A 16,729-nucleotide genomic window follows, 5' to 3' on the forward strand; every position below is an offset into this window, starting at 1 on the left:
CGGTACGTCAGGCAGGGCGCGCGGCGTACCGCCGCCTGCGAGGTCAAGCACGGCGGCCTGTGAAGACGAACTCCGATTTGTACAACTCTTGTTCGGTCGTTTCGATTACCTTCTAACATTTCTAAACATGATCTTGATGTCATGATAGGCCTTGATAGATGCTACGATGACCCAGTTCGGCTGAGTTTGCCACTGTTCATTCCAGAGTTTATTTTACAGAGACCGGAGGACAAGATCTATATGTTGTATTTCACAACGATTCGTGGACGAATGTAAATGTACACTGACATGTGAAACCCTCCAGCACAAAAACTCCCCACAGCCAGCACGCACGCCTGATCCCGACAATAACAACATGGTGTCGCACTACGGGTGGCCCCCTCCCCACTTATCCACATTATCCGCCGGAGTCTCCGCTCCACTCGACGGCGGCCAGGCCAGACCTGCGCTCTCTCACCACCGTAGCGGCGCCCCGGCTGTCCCCACCCCGGCCGCCAGCCGATCAGCAGTGCCAGGCATCCTCAATGGGCCCGGGCTGCCGCAGCGTAGGCTCGTCACTCTTCCGTCTAGGAGCCTGCGGTGGTCCTGCAGCGGTCCTGCAGCGGTCCTGATGCGGTCCTCGACATTCATTCCGGTCCGGTCGCTACCGCCGCTGACCGATGCGGACCCGCGACGCCCTCTCTACTCACTTTCAACACAGAACCCGTCTCCCTCGCGCGAGCCCTGCGTGGAAGTCGAAAACGCGAGCATCTGTCGTCGACGGCGAGTTCTTTTCGCGTGGCCACGTGACGCCGCCCGCAGCTTCCAACAAGGAGACCAGCCGTAGTCGTGCGACCCGTCTCAGCTCCGCAAGTGATCGTCCGCGGTCACGTGACCGCTCCATCAGATCCGCCACGACCACCGGCCACAGTCACGTGCCCGCCCGCCACCCGGCGGCGCTCACGCGGTCTTCGGTTTCTTCTTGCGCGGTTTGCGGGCCGCACCGCCGTCGTCGAGGCCGCTCTGGAACTCAGCTAGGTCGGAGGGGTGTGGGATCTTGACCCGGGGCCGGCCGGCGGCGGCGCCCGCCGACCGCTTCTCGCCGCTGAAACACCACCGCAGCATGTGAACGGGGCGTCAGCAAGGAGGATCGGGTGTCTGTGGTGTGAGCGGTGCAGCAGACGAAAAACATGGCGGCTGGGTGAACAACTCAATGACTGACGATAACTGGTAAAGTGCGTCAGTGGCGTTTCATCAGGTGACACAACGGGAGCAATCGACAAAAGGGCATCAATGGAGCGAGGTCAGGGAACGGGACAGCTCGCGACACGGGCTCGGATTGTCAGCAAAGTAACGCTCCGAAAAAGCGTGCTTCAACCTGTGCAGCCTAGCACGGACGTCAGCGGGGTGCAAGAGAAAGAAGCCACCGCTCCGCACGCAGGAAAAGAGCACCGCCGCGCCTGTCCAGCGCCAGCGCGCGCGAGCGCGACGCCTCCCGCCCGCCGCCGCCCGGCCCGCTCGGCACGGCCGGGCCGCGCCGAGGCCGGCCGTGCCGTCACACCGGTCCGACCGGGGCGCGGCCGGCCTGTTGTGACAGCCGGCCGTGTCGAGGCCGGATCAGCGGCGCCGCGGCGGATCATCCGGCCGCGCCGCCGGCCGTGCACGCCGCGCGCCAGACGGCCCGGCGGCCGGCTGTGGTCCGCGCGCGGGGCTGACGGCGGTCGGGGAAGGCTCGGCGCTGAACGAGCGCCAGCCGGGGGTTCGCTGCGCGGGGGTTTGTCGCTTAGCGAACACACCTCGCGCCGGGCCGCTACCGACGCGACGAGCCTCACACGCAAGGCCACGACATTCCCAGTCGCCGGTCCTGCTTTGTATAAAAAACGTTTCCACCGCGGCACCCGAGGCGTTGGCGGGATAGTCGGCAGGGTGACAGCCCGTCGGCATCGTGGCATCTCCGACAGCTGACGTGCGGCGCGTGCTCCTCCGGCTACGCCGGGCAGGCGGGACCACTGCCTGGGACGACAGAACACTGCACGGTCGCCGAGGGCCGGCGCAGCGTCGGTGCTCGTCGCCGCGGGCGCGCCGCGCCGGTCTCGCTCACCGCTGCGTCCGGCGTCCGGACGGCACCTCCTCCCGCCACTTGCCGACGGCGCTGGGCGCCTCGCGCAGGCACAGGCTCTTGGCGTAGTGGCCCAGGTGCAGGGTGCGCACCGACAGCATGCTCTTCATCTCGGCCGGGTACGTGGCGTACGCCCGCGTCAGCGAGGTGAACGCTGCGGTCGGAGCAGAGGTCAGCGGAGGTCAGCAGATGTCAGCAGCGAGCTTGGAGCGGATGTCAGAGATCGGCAGAGGTCAGCTACGAGGTCGGAGCGGAGGTCAGCAAAGGTTAGCGGCAAGATCGGAGCGAAGGTCAGTAAATGTCAGCAGCGAGGTAAAAACGGAGGTCAGCAGAGGTCAGCAGCGAGATCGGAGCGAAGGTCAGCGGAGGTCAGCGACGAGATTGGCGGTGAGAGGTGGATACCCCGGGCGGCCGGCCCCCGGCCACGTTGCCGGCTGTCAGTGGGCCGGCGCGCGGCTGCCGGCTTACACCAGCCTTATCACGCCAGCCGAGCTATGCAAGAACACGACTCGGAGCAAGCGCGGGATTTAATTCCTCGCATCCGTCACACATGGGACGCATTACATCAGCATTACATCAGACCGCCACCATATCTTTGATCGGCAAATCTCAACCCACCACGTGGCATGCCTCGAAATCCCCCCCCCCCCCCTCCCTTCCCACACACCGACTGAGCGCCGCACCACCCTGGGCGGGGCGGCCGATGTGACGCACCTTTCCGCGCCATGTCGAGCAGCTGGCGGTCCTGCGCCACGGCCTCCTCCAGTGTGAGCTGCAGCTGAGTGGCGGCGGCCTCGACGCTGCCCGGTCGGCGCGCAGACGGCGACACCAGCGAGCCCAGGATCGCCTCCAGGCTCAGGTCGGAGACACTGCCGGCGCGAAGCCAAGGTGGCAGGTCAGCAGAGGGGTCGCTGGGGTCAGGGGGATGACGGGGGACGGGTGAAACGGGTCAGAGCTCTGACAAGGGGCAAAGGGAAGACGGGGATCAGAGGGTGGGCACGAGTCAAAGGCGTCACAAGGGTCAGAAGGTGGACAGGGTCAGAGAAGGACGTAGCGCAGGGGTCTTCGGACGGACCACCGACACTACTCAGATCCTTTTGAGGCTTGGGACCAGCGAGGAGATAAAAACGTCATTGTTGTCGCCGCATCGTTGATAGATAAACATACAGGAAATAGCCCGTCGACTTTCGAAGCCAGGTATGACTAATAAAAGTACGGGTATGACATGTAAAATGCGATGGAAAATCCTCCTTCCATGACCTTAGCGGGCAGGGGTCAATCGATGTGAATCCCGCACTCTCGCAACTGCTACTGCTGAAATATCGACTCACTTTGGGCGTGGAAAGCCCTGGTAATGGAATCTGTGAGGTGAATGGATCTGGAATAGTCGCTTTTTTGGCGACTGTGACGAAAGCACTGAGAGGAATACGCCAATATTTTAGATGCATATTGGTGACAGTCAGCTGGGCGAAGCACATGTGCAGCTTTCATGGTCTGATCTGTTCAGAATGAGACCAAAGCATGCTTCACTGGGTCAGTTTCGGCAGCGGCGACACCGGCGGCTTCCCCATCTGCGCTGACACACCCCAAGCTCGGAGAGCGCTGGGATCAATTCGTGATTCTTAGACGACACGGTCCACCACGCCGTACAGCTAGCTCCACGCCTTGACATGAGCTAGTTGCCGCAGGCTGACAAGAATCCCTAAAGCGTCCCAAAGCGGGCGGACCTACGTTTCGCGCACGACTGCGAGTGAGTGTGACGTCACAACTCACAGTCTCACCAGCACTGTTGTCCGCTTTATCGCCGTTGTCCGCTAGTGTTGGTTGGGCTCGCGTCGCTGGGAGGCCCAGCCGCCGAGAGCCGGGCCCGTTTCCTATCACATGCATATGCTTTTTCGCCAACTGAAGTTTTACGTGGGCAGTGCTTAACAGATTCGTCGGTGAAATAACGACAGCATTGCAACGCTGCAGAAGCACGCCGTCTAGATTAGACAAGAGATTACGTCACTTCTAAGTGGTCTGAAAGCATTACAGCACACCATTGGGAATTGTGCTTTAATTTGCTCCTAGCGTCATTGCAGTCTCGCCGGCGACTGCGGAGATATATGCCTTACAGTGCACGACTGGCCAGGCCGGGCCCCTGGAGCCACACATTATCCGGCTAGTTGCTGTGAAGAGTCGCTCGACCTGCACCCTGTCCCCTCGCAGCAAGGCCCGAGACCAGACTTCTCCGTGCCCGCGGAGGGTTGGGACACGCCGGCGTACCGTACCGCACAGTCACCGGCCGCAGCTAGAGCGTGTGGCACGGGTCGGACGGTCCACAATCGACATTAGAAATTTGTTTGAAGGCGCAGAACAGCGTTCGTCACTGGCGTTAAGTGGTCCCTAGCGATTTGGAGTGACACGCCGGCGATGCCACAACCAAATTTTAACAACGCGATTGTCCTCAGGCCACATGACCACCTGCCAGAAGCACTGAGCACCGCTCCACTACCCGAGTCTGCCGCCTAAACCTGCCCCGGTCCTCCACCGCGATCTGAGCTTGTCATCTCAGCCTGCCCCAGTCCTCCACCACTGACCTGAGCCCGCCGCCTCAGCCTGCCCCAGTCCTCCACCACTGACCTAAGCCCGCCGCCTCAGCCTGCCCCGGTCCTCCGCCACTGACCAGGCCGGGTCATCCGCCACTGACCTGAGCCCGCCGCCTCAGCCTGCCCCGGTCCTCCGCCACTGACCAGGCCGGGTCATCCGCCACTGACCTGAGCCCGCCGCCTCAGCCTGCCCCGGTCCTCCGCCACTGACCAGATCGGGTCATCCGCCACTGACCTGAGCCCGCCCTTCCGCAGCACGTCCACCAGCCCCGCCTCCGCCGGCGTCAGCAGACAGATGGCAGCACCGCCGCCGCCGGCGCGCGCCGTCCTCCCCACCCGGTGCACGTAGTCGGCCGGCCGGCACGGCGGCGTGTGCTGCACGATCCAGTGCACGTGCGGCAGGTCCACCCCGCGCGCCGCCACGTCCTGACGGCAGCGGAGCGGCCGTCAGCGGGGCACGAGCGAAGCAGAGGAGGACGGGCGCGGCGGAGGGCGCCAGGGCGGAGCAGGGTCCGGCGACAGGACGCCTCGTGGGTGCTGACGCGCACCGGTCCGTTGTGATGGACAGCGGCGCGTCGGAGGCAGAGGGACGGGATTGTGACGACTAGAACTAAGCGGACCAACATGACGAGATCACGTGCGTTTCAGTGCTCCGGGCGTCGAGCAAGGGGGGGGGGGCGGACTGCAGCAAGGATGTGATGCTGTAGTCCATCAGAACGCTCATAAGCGTAACCACTGGAGGACAGACTGCGATATGGGCCCCCAAATTTCCGCAAAATTGGATTTTTTCACTTCAAGCTTGCCCGTAGCACGGCTTTTTCAATTTACCCATTACAAACACCGTGCTCAAGCCAGGCTGTCTTCCCCAGATTCCGTTTAACGCCTCCTACCCCGATCTGTCACCCTCCAATGTCAGACCCGTGGCCACACCTACGAGCGGGTCCGGCGCGGTGCGGCTTCCGAGGGCGGTACCACTCACCGTGCAGATTAGCACCCCGGCGCGGGCCGTGCGGAACTCGGTGAACACCCCGGTCCGGTCCTGTGGCACAGCGCGCCGACGTTCAGGTCAGGTGTAGCAGCAGGTCCATGGCGCTTGCATCAGGGCGCTGAGGGCCCGGGACGCGGCGGCTAGAGGAGACCCCACCGAGCCCCGAGCCTCCCAAACTGGGCCAGCGTACGGCGTGGGACGCACAGTCCTCGCAGCCAGCAGCTGAAGCCAGCTCGTCGGATAGCGCCCGGGGCTTAGGCTCCGGTCCGCGCCCCGGGGTCACGACCTGAATGGCAGCATCCCAGCGGCTGGACCGCGCTACAGACTGTGCCAGACGTCGGTGCGAAAGACACACCGTACTGTCTGGCGTCACAACCGGCCACACCGTACCGTCTGACGTCACAACCGGTAAAGCCGCGCCGTCTGATGTCACAACCGACCACACCGTACCGTCTGACGTCACAACCGGCGACGCCGCACCGTCTGACGTCACAACCCGCGACGCCGCACCGTATGACGTCACAACCGGCCAAGGCACACCGCACCAGACGTCGGTACAAAGCATACGTCGCGCCGTCCGACGTCACAACCGACCACGCCGCACCGTCTGACATCACAACCCGCCACACCGCACCGTCTGACGTTACAACCGACCACACCGAACCGTCCGACGTCACAACCGGCCAAGCCACACCGCACCAGACGTCGGTACAAAACACACACTGCGCCGTCCGACGCAACAACCTGCCACATCACACCGTCTGACGTCACAACCGGCCACGCCGCACCGTCTGAACCAGGCCAACCGCACAGCCACGGCGTCAGGTCAGCGCCGGACCCCAGCCCGCACCGACCGGGGTCGCCCGTCACCGCCTGAGGTCACGGAGCGGCGCGGGAGGTCAGCCGCCTGCGTACCGCCTGTGTCATGCTGCCGTGCAGCCTGAAGAACCGCAGGTCGGCCGGCCCGCGGCCCGGCAGACACGTCTCCAGCAGCGCCGCGTGGTAGTCCACCATGTCCTGCGTGTTCATGAACACCACCAGCTTGCCCTCGTCTCGCCGCTGCAGACGGAGGGCGAGCGTCGGAGGCGGCCTCGGGACGAACCGTGACGGGCTCGAGCAGACACATGGCAGCAGGTCGGAGAGGGGGTGACAGATCTTGTAGCCATTCATATGCCACAGGTCTGGCCATCTCTAAAACTGCTCGAAGCGTGTTTCGTGAATGAACCATACCGAACCTCACGCAACGTCAGAGGCACAAAAGCAAACTTCATTCTTTCTTACTTTGAGATCACTAAGGCCTAGATTAGTGGACACGCTAAATCGACAAATGAGACCAATGTATTACAAAGGCGATGCGCTTACCGAGCACTTCCAGAGAATGAAGGCCGCGAGCGCCACCATTCTCAGCTTGGCGGGCACGATCGCCACGAACTGGCGGAGCTGGCCGGGAGTCACTAGTTCGCCCTCCGCTCCCGAGATGTCGCCACCCGCCGATGTAACGTCAATAAACGTCGGCTCGCTTAGACTCAGTCCTGTCGAACGCCCAGGACTTGTTCACCAGTCGCCAATTCCCAACGCATGGCCAGCGCAGCACTTAACACATATTGATTCCTGGCGACGAACGCCACAAAGGATCCTAATGACGCAACGCAACACGTTTACCGCGTCGTCATGGCAACGCCACTGACCGGCGAGCTTCTGGACGCGGTCGTCGAGCGTGGCAGACAACAGGACGGTCTGCAGCCGGCCGGCCGTCCGCTCGGCCCTCTGCTCTCGGATGGCCTCGATCACACTGCGGACGCATGGCGAGATGTCACACCGGGGGGGGGGGGGGGGACCTGGGGGGTCACGCTCCGACGGACGCATGCATGGAGGGCCGGAGCGGGCACAGTCAAGAGGAGGCTCGCTGCTCACTGGACACTACACACCACACACGGCGGCACAGTGGGAAGCAAGGCCTAACCTGCGCGCGTGCTCCCTATGTCCCGAGGACCTGCGCACGTGCTCCCCGCGCCCTGGCTGACCTGCGCACGTGTTTCTCGTATCCCATGTCGAGCAGCAGGTCCGCCTCGTCGAGCACGAGCCAGCGGAGCGCGCCCAGCCGCAGGTTGCGCGAGCTAGCCACGTGCGCCAGCAGGCGGCCGGGCGTGGCCACGAGCAGATTCAGGCCGCGCCGCAGCCGTCGCTTCTCGGCTAGCGTCTTCTCGCCGCCCGTCAGATAGCCGGGCACCAGGCGCACGAAAGCCTGCAATGCATGGACGTCAGTACCGGGCAGGGCTACAAACGTTTGCACAGCATGGACGTCAGTAGCGAGAAAGGGCGACGAACGTCTGCAACACACGAACATCAGTGGCGGGGCAGGGCGACGAACGTCTGCAACACACGAACGTCAGTGGCGGGGCAGGGCGACGAACGTCTGCAACGCACCAACGTCAGTAGCGGGGCAGGGCTACAACATTTGCAAAGCATGGACGTCAGTAGCGAGAAAGGGCGACGAACGTCTGCAACGCACGAACATCAGTAGCGGGGTAGGGCGACGAATGCCTGCAACACACGGACGTCAGTGGCGGGGCAGGGCGACGAACGCCTGCAACACACGGACGTCAGTGGCGGGGCAGGGTGACGAACGTCTGCCACACACCACCGTCAGTGGCGGGGCAGGGCGACGAACGCCTGCAACACACGGACGTCAGTGGCGGGGCAGGGCAACGAACGCCTGCAACACGCCAACGTCAGTGGCGGGAGACAGCGGGGACCTTGAAACGTATGGTTCGCTTCTGGTAAGGGGCCCCACCATATATATAGCCCCTGGAATACAGCTGTGGGGGCCCGTCACAACTGAGATGCATTGTGTGCGAGCGCACAGTTCCGCGTCCGGTAGTTTATCATGACAAACAGGTGTGAGCGCCCGTGCTCGACAGTGTATTGCCACAAACAGGTGTGAGAGCATGTGCCCATCAGTTTATTATGACAAACAGGTGTGAGGGTCCGTGCTCGACAATGTATTGCCACAAGCGGGCGTGAGGGTCCATGACCCTGGAACTACGTGGCTTGTGGAACTCTACAGTGCTCTTAAAGCCCCGGTGACTACCGACACGCGCCTACCGGCGCCGAATTGCACGCCGACCACTTGGGTCGTCACGTGCGTCGAACTACCGCAATTACGCTGGGTACTGTGATGTGCGTCTTATCGGCCACGAAGGGACATTGGCAATACCGGAAGCAGGTTTGGCGGCCTCCGTGACGTAAGCACTTACAGCAAGTTTGCGGACAAAGACGTACACGCTACACAGCTGATACGCCTCCGGGGAGCACCCAACGCTACCCACAGCCGACGAGGATCCCTCGACAATCATGGGACGACCCACGCTATTTGGGTCGAGCCTGCTCACAAACAGTCGCCACGCACAAGCACATAACGTATGACTGCATAAACCCAAGAAGCATCCATACACGGGACCCGCACCGCGCGCCACCCCAAGGTTAACGCCCCCGGTAGGTTAATGCCCTCTAGTAAAGGCAATGACGAGGCAGCGTTCGCCAAGCCGCTCACCAGGCTGCACGGTTTGGTAGCTTTCCATTAGGATGACGTCACCTGTTGAGGCGCAATAAGTTTCTGCTGACGTCACCTGTTGAGGCGCAATAAGTTTCCGCGAGTCCGCGAGTGTCGGGGAACCACAGCAACGCCCTTCGAAGTTGCCCCGCGACCGTAGCCAGCCCACTGGACCCTTCCTGCGCCCGAAAGCGGGACATGCGGGGAGGTGACGCTGAACCTCCTTCTAAAAATCGCCACGAGGGAGATCAGGTGCCGCCCGGTGAGGGGAGTCAGGTGTCGTCCGGCGATGGGAGGTCGGGTGCGTCCCGATGAGGAAAGACCGAGTGAGGGGAGGTCAGGTTCCTCAGATGAGGGGAGATCGGGTGCCTCCAGATGAGGTGAGGTCAGGTGCCTCCCAAGAAGGGGAGGTCGGGTGAGGGGAGGTCAGGTGCCTCCCAAGGGGAGGTCGAGTGAGGGGAGGTCGGGTGAGGGGAGGTCAGGTGCCTCCCAAGAAGGGGAGGCCGGGTGAGGGGAGGTCAGGTGAGGGGAGGTCGGGTACCGCCCGGTCGGGTGAGGGGAGATCGAGTGAAGAGAGGTCGGGCACTGCCCGGTCAGAGGCGGGAAGATCGGCTCACCTTCATCAGCGAGACGGCGCAGTTGTGTGTCTGCAGCGCGAGCTCCCGGGTGGGCACGATCACCAGCGCGAACAGGCCCGACTCGCGCGTCACCGGCGGCGAGATGGCCTGCAGACCCTGCCACAGACGATACAGATCCGTCACGGACCGTCACACGGAAGGAGGGGCCCGTCACAGACCGTCACACGGGAGGACAGGCCTGTCACGGACAGTCACACGGGAGGAGAGGCCCGTCACAGACCATCACACGGACGGAGAGGCCCGTCACAGACCATCACCCGGAAGGAGAGGTCCGTCACAGACCGTCACACGGACGGAGAGGCCCGTCACAGATCGTCACACGGGAGGAGAGGCCCGTCACAGACCATCACACGGACGGGGAAGGCTCGTCACAGACCGTTACACGGACGGAGAGGCCCGACTCTCGAGCCCATCCGACGCCAGGCGCCCAGCCCCGGGCTGGCTTCGGAGCCGCGCGCGCGCCACTGACCCCCGCCCGGTCCCGCACCGACGCCTGACGCCGACCGCGGGTCGCCGCAACGGGCCGCCGCCCGCTGGCCATGCCAAACGGCGTTGTGGAGTGAACACAGCGTGAACAGGGAAGTGCGCCTGGCGCCGCCCCAAGACCGCGACACTGCGCTCAGCCGTGGGTGTTTCCAGGACATCCCGGAGTTTAACACAAAACTCCAGCGAATGAACCGCTAAATCGCCGTAAGCTAAAATTGCGTGTTAGGCTTACATTATTTGCGTCATTCCATAATCGTGCACAAATCGAGCCATCGCATCGAACCAGCCCACCAAATGGCCCGTGTTCCGTGGCTTCAAAAGACAACGTCATGCTTCTGGCCTTGATAAGAGCATGATATCCATGCCGCAAAGTTACCCGTCAGGAAACACCAAAAGTCAGGATAAATGGCATCAGCGCGTTTTCATCCGGTAAAACAAAAGTACGGCTTGCAAGATTCCGAGCCAAAAGAAAACTGACAGGCCATCGCGTGACCCACTCATCACTGCTTTTTAGCTCCGTTCGCCACCTGCTATGGCCTTTAAAGTGCCGCTTAGCACTGCAAGACATAAAGGCTTCGCCGTGGCGAAGCCTTTATGACCCACACGCCACTCCACAAATGACCCACAGCCGGACCCACTGCACGCCGCCCCACCCATCAGCCGTGACCTTTCAGACAACGGGCCTAGGGCCGGCAATGGGGTGGCGGGGGGGGGGGGGAGGGGCTGATGGCTGCAGCCTTTGTGGGGTTCATTTGGTGCTGAAGGCTCGTTGCTGGCAGCCAAATCGGTCACCATGGGAACGGATATGGTGGCACGTCTCGTCCATAACAGGTTACTTGCCATGGCGACGTCGGAACAGTGGAATACTTCCGAGTAACGAATGACGTCATTCATGACCATCGTCAATGGCGCTTTCCACTATTCGTTCAGCACTGCCTGCTACGTTTAAGGTCACGCTCGGCAATTCAAGGTGATCAATAAAGCCTTCGGCTCCTGGTTTTGGGCGTTGATATTGATCAAAAACAGCGGTTAGCAGCATTTCATCACCGATTAGTTAAACGACGGGGAAGCGGAGACGACTGTCTATCCGAGTACGCGATGGGAAGTGTTGACAAGGAGCCCTTTTCTTTGGACTCCTGACGAACGTTCCGATAGAGGTAGTATGTGGAACCGCAGTGAATCCCCACTGGCGACTCTCGCCCACCTGCCCGCACCAAATCAGAGTTGGCAGCAGCTCGCTGGAGCAGCTTTACCATACAGTTTAAGCAACAGAAGCTACTGGAGCGAAAACTGGTAGAAATTGACAGGTTATGAGCTGGAGGAAAAAGCAGATCTATATCACAATTCATATCATAAATCTACATTTCGGCGAAATGCGACCACACCGGCAAAACACACTGATGCATAGAAAAAACGCATGTCTGCTGCAAACAGGCAGTAGACCTCACCTGTCTGGTAAACATAATACCTAGGCGCAATATGGAGCTGACGGCCACCCGCCAGCTGCTATCTGATTGGCTAGGCTGCGAGCAACTTTATACAGCATAAACCGAAATAATAAATGCAGCACTATCTGTAATATCAGCTCCTTATTTATTTGCAGATTTTATGGTATACGATTGCATCGAAACAAGGCTTCAAACAGCAAACCACATGTTTTTTTCAAGCTGGTGTGGGATTGGTGTACTACTGGTTGCGTAGCTGACCAAGAAATAATGCTGTCATAGTTTTATGGGTGAGCTCTTTTATTAGGTAGTTATATCACAGGACGGAGCCGATTCTTATACCAACTGTAGTTGAGTCTTATGATTACCAACCCCAAGTAGACAACATATTCTATCGCAACTTTATGACTAGTCACGTCTGATAATAGCACAGGGTAGTGCCAGTGCAGCCCCGCCAAGACATAATAAGGATGTCAATTTTCATTAATTTATTTTTTATAAATTACTTTCGAGTCCGAATTACGCTGTCGACGCTTTGTAACAGCACTACCCTTCTTTCTACAGTCGCGACCACCGTCGTCATGACAACTACCGTGCGCACCTCTGCTGGTGCGAATAAAAGGACGTTTGTGATTGGTGCAGAGGGCAAGGGCCTGTTACCCAGAGGTTGGTTGATTAAAATTCGAAACAGTGTGTCCCATGGATCCAGAGATACTCACATTCCCAAAGCCACGGTGCGCTTCGAAAAGAGTCACTCTGCTTACGCCATAGGAACGAAATCAAAGTCATGGTATAACGTTTCGTTAGATTCGGGAGATAAAAGCTTTATGTTCGCATATCTGTTTGTCTCAATAGTGTGCTCCAAGCTTTCGTAGCATTTGTTTCACAAGCATTTTGACACATAAGTGTGTTACGAGCAGTACAGAACACACACGTTGGAAAAAATCGAGCGAATGAAAAGTATTACTTTCATAGTAGTGAGCAGGAAGTAAAATGAGATTCCTACCACAGGGCCGGCTACTTCAAAAATAGAAATTCTGAGCTATTCAGAAGGATTTCAAGAAAACTGGCATTACTAATCAACTCGTACATATCTGATGTGACAATCACGGAAAAGTACAAACACCGACACCGACCGTCCGATCGTCCCACTGACACATATGACTTTAAAATGCCGAATTACTCGTTATATCGTTGTGACACCACGGACGGTGAGCGTCGCCAAGGTGGGGTGGCGCTGTACATTAGTCAAGAATTAACACACACGCCACTCACTCTTAACACACCTCTTCAGGCTGTTGCGTGTTCAGTTCGGCTGCATGGCCGTACCATCGATATATGCTCAATATACATTATACCAAATTATAATAATACGGAGCTCCTACGGCAACTTGACCAACTCGTTCTTCAATTTCAAAACCATTTTCTCATCCTCGGCAATCTCAACGTTCACAGTCCAACGTGGAGTCACGGCACCCAAGCCGTTGATCGCCGAGGACATTTGGCTGACGATTTTATTGATACACACAACTTAGTCCTGCTAAACAAAGACAATGATACTTATCACCACCTACCCACTGGAACGGAAACATCCACTGACTTGTCATTGTGCTCTCCCTCAATAGGAACTTTCTTTGATTGAGGGACTTTCTTTCCATTGAGGGCGATGTCCACGCCAACGACCATTTTCCAGTTAAAATTTATACAACCTTTGATATTGCTGCTGATGCAGGTCCTCGATATATACCGCGTTGGAATCTGCGAAAGGCTGACTGGACCAAATTTCAGGAACTTTGTATTGCCAACCATCATCGCTATGATTTACCAGAGCAGGGAGCTGATCTTATCACACATATTCTTCATTCTGCAGCGAACGCGACAATTCCACTGACTAAACCTCCACCACGACGCCTTTCCGTGCCGTGGTGGACAGATGACGTTAAAGAGGCCATTGCGAGAGTTAAGCGTACTTTTCGAAGTTATCAACGCGATCACGATATTCCACCTTTACTCGCCCGCAAATCTGAACGCACTCGAGCCAGGAGGATCATAAGAGCCGCCAAGCGTGGTTCCTGGATAAACTTCCTACAGCAATTTACATCATTACTCCGTCAAGCAAAATTTGGGGATAAGTTCGCACACTTTCTGGTAAAGCGGCCGTCTATTTCTCATCCAGCTCTCCGAATCAACAATGCTTTGGTAACATCATCACCACAGGTCATGGAGAACTCTTGCCTAAAGTCTAGCACATCGCAGTTCTTCTGACAATTACAAAGCGGGGTTCATAGATCAAGCGGGACCCCGATTTCATTTACGTCCCCATCGCTCTCTTTCCGACAATACAGAGGACTACAATGTACCATTTTCTTTCTCAGAGCTCTGCCATGCGATTTAATCCACCGGTAACACTTCAGTACGCCAGGATGAGGCTACATTAGGCTTTCTTCCGTCACTTACCTGACAGCATGCTTCGATCTATATTGAAAATTTTCAATGACTTGTGGTCCTCTCATGTTTTTCCGGAAGCACGGAAAGAAACAATAATAATTCCGATAACAAAAACCAGGCAAAGACTCACACAACCCAGTCAACTACCGTCCAATTGCGCTCACCAGCTGCTTGGGCAAAACTTATGGAACGCATGGTTGGCAAACGCCTTGCCTGGATAATATATCGTAAAAAACTCATACCGGGTCAGCAATGTGGATTTTGACGTAACCGTAGCACCTATGATCATATTATTCATCTCGAGAGATATTCACCGCGCATTTCGCCAAAAACGTCAAGTCACCGCTGTGTTTCTGGATATTACTCGCGCTTACGATATCGTATATAAACAGCCTTCATTTCTAAACTAAAAAAGTTAGGATTTAAAGGACATTTGGCACATTATCTAGTGGGATTTCGCCCAGGAACGCGGCCGTTCCGTGCAAAATGCCGACCGATGGTCTCTAATGTTCACATTCAAGAGAACGGTCTTCCACAAGGTAGCTGCATATCTCCAATGCTCCTTAACCTAATGAGATTATTTATTTGATGATCTCCCGTCAGGCATATCCTCGTCACTTGTTGTGGATGACAGCGCGATTTGGTGCCCGGATGAAGAATATGATCACTCATTGCCACGCCTTCAACACGCTGTTCACAGGTTACAGCAATGGTCAATACGTTATGGTCTCTATTTTTCCGCTAAAAAATCAGCCGTTATGATTTTCAGTAAAAGGCGACGAGACACACCCACATGTTCTCTCCAACTGGACGGGCACAATATTCCTTTTGTTTCATCGTTCAAATTTCTACGGCATCGTCCTCGACCCGAGGTTGTCCATGTCCATGCACGTTGAACATGTCCGTACCAAACGTGTCACACGTTTGAATTTGTTTAGGTGCATTTCAGGATCAAGGTACGGTGCTGACCAGCATACGTTATTGTTACTGTATAAATATCTGGTTCTTCCTATTATTAAATATGGATCAGGTGGTGTATGCAGGTGGCACGGAAGGCAGTCTGAAGTCCCTGACTGTTGCACAAAATATATTATTGTGGCTTGCACAAGGAGCACCTGCGCACATCCCCAATTTCGGCACTTGAAGTAGATACCTTCATTATGCCTTTAGCCCTCCGACGTATTGAGCGCACTATAAGGTATGTCAAAAAGATAAGACAAAATCCAAGTCACCCAACATTTGCCTCAACAAAATATCGCCACGAATTCACCATAAATACTTAGGACCAGCAGAGCGTCGCTCGGGCCTTACAATTGCATCACGTATCACTGTTTTTTGCCATAGTTTAAAATACGTCCCTCCGCGAGCCTCCGTGCCACCTGACTCGGCAGCAGCCCCTTGGCAACTGACACCCCTGCAAAGTTAGGTTTCTTTTTACTGATTCTAGACGCACCGTCACAAAGGCTTATGTACAACAAAAATTCAATCGGATGATCGCAAAATATCCACACTGTCGCTTTATATATACCGATGGCTCCATGAATGAAAACCACATCGGATGCGCGATACTCTGCAACGGCCATTACTCACAAAAATGTAGGCTGCCAGATGGAACATCCGTATATCTTGCAGAGCTGTTTGCTTTATTTCTTTCTTTGCAACATATCGAACGACAAAATCATAGGACCAGGCCCATAGTAATTTGCTCGGATTCTAGGGCGGCCCTTTTGTCACTTATTAACCCTGAGCTCACTCACCACCTCGTTGTTCGTATTATAAACATTTATCATTATTTATGCATACAAGACATAGCCACTACATTTGTGTGGGTGCCAGGCCATCGGGGTATCCACAGGAAATGAGAGGGCCGACCAACTGGCCAAGGAAGCATTGGCGTCCCCTGGCATAACACCAGTTCCTGTTGACCATGCTTCAATAAAAACGGTCATTCACAGTTTATCAAAACAAGTCTGGCAACGACAATGGACGGAAACCACCAGGACACAGCTTCACGACATAAAACCGGAAATTGTACGCTGGCCATCGGTAAACCGTCCAGACCGCTTGGAAGGCAAAGCACCCCTTCGAATCGGACACACAAAGCTTACACATAGTTATTTATATTTAAAACGCCCGCGCCCCCTATGTCATCAGTGTGATCGTCCCCTTTCGGTTAAGATATTTTGCTTGAATGTGACCAATTTCAACACCAGCGGAAGACACTGGAAACATACTGTCGTCACCACAACGTTGTTAGTCGTTAGATCGTTAGCACATCGTTAGAAGTCCTCCCAGGTAATGACCATCCACATCTTCTTGGCCTTTTATTCAATTTTCTTAGACGTACCGAAATGCTTCAATTATTGTGAAAGGATATAATGCAGCGCTTTTTCCTTCTTCAAAACACAGATATAAGTTTGGGTTGAAATAGAGCCTTTAAAGGCGTGGAATGGTCCGAACGGGCCGAAACGCCTCAAACCAAATA

General features: G+C 56.8%; 1 protein-coding gene across 1 annotated transcript in view; it reads right to left on the reverse strand.

Moving 5' to 3' along the window:
* Positions 1 to 230: 230 nt before the first annotated feature.
* LOC119095294 (putative ATP-dependent RNA helicase DDX31) overlaps positions 231 to 16,729 on the reverse strand; it is a 34,538-nt gene continuing 18,039 nt past the window's right edge. Inside the window, exons 5-14 of the mRNA XM_037218151.1 lie at positions 9,845 to 9,961; positions 7,699 to 7,919; positions 7,363 to 7,466; positions 7,037 to 7,206; positions 6,590 to 6,733; positions 5,666 to 5,725; positions 4,922 to 5,112; positions 2,813 to 2,967; positions 2,081 to 2,252; positions 231 to 1,084 (exon numbers count right to left, since the gene is read on the reverse strand). Coding sequence (XP_037074046.1) covers positions 940 to 1,084; positions 2,081 to 2,252; positions 2,813 to 2,967; positions 4,922 to 5,112; positions 5,666 to 5,725; positions 6,590 to 6,733; positions 7,037 to 7,206; positions 7,363 to 7,466; positions 7,699 to 7,919; positions 9,845 to 9,961 — 1,479 coding nt within the window. The 3' untranslated portion in view covers positions 231 to 939. The remainder of the gene's footprint in view (positions 1,085 to 2,080; positions 2,253 to 2,812; positions 2,968 to 4,921; positions 5,113 to 5,665; positions 5,726 to 6,589; positions 6,734 to 7,036; positions 7,207 to 7,362; positions 7,467 to 7,698; positions 7,920 to 9,844; positions 9,962 to 16,729) is intronic.

Source organism: Pollicipes pollicipes, unplaced genomic scaffold (genome assembly GCF_011947565.3).
Source record: "Pollicipes pollicipes isolate AB1234 unplaced genomic scaffold, Ppol_2.1 Scaffold_4219;HRSCAF=4965_pilon_pilon_pilon, whole genome shotgun sequence".
Lineage (NCBI taxonomy): Eukaryota > Metazoa > Arthropoda > Thecostraca > Pollicipedomorpha > Pollicipedidae > Pollicipes > Pollicipes pollicipes.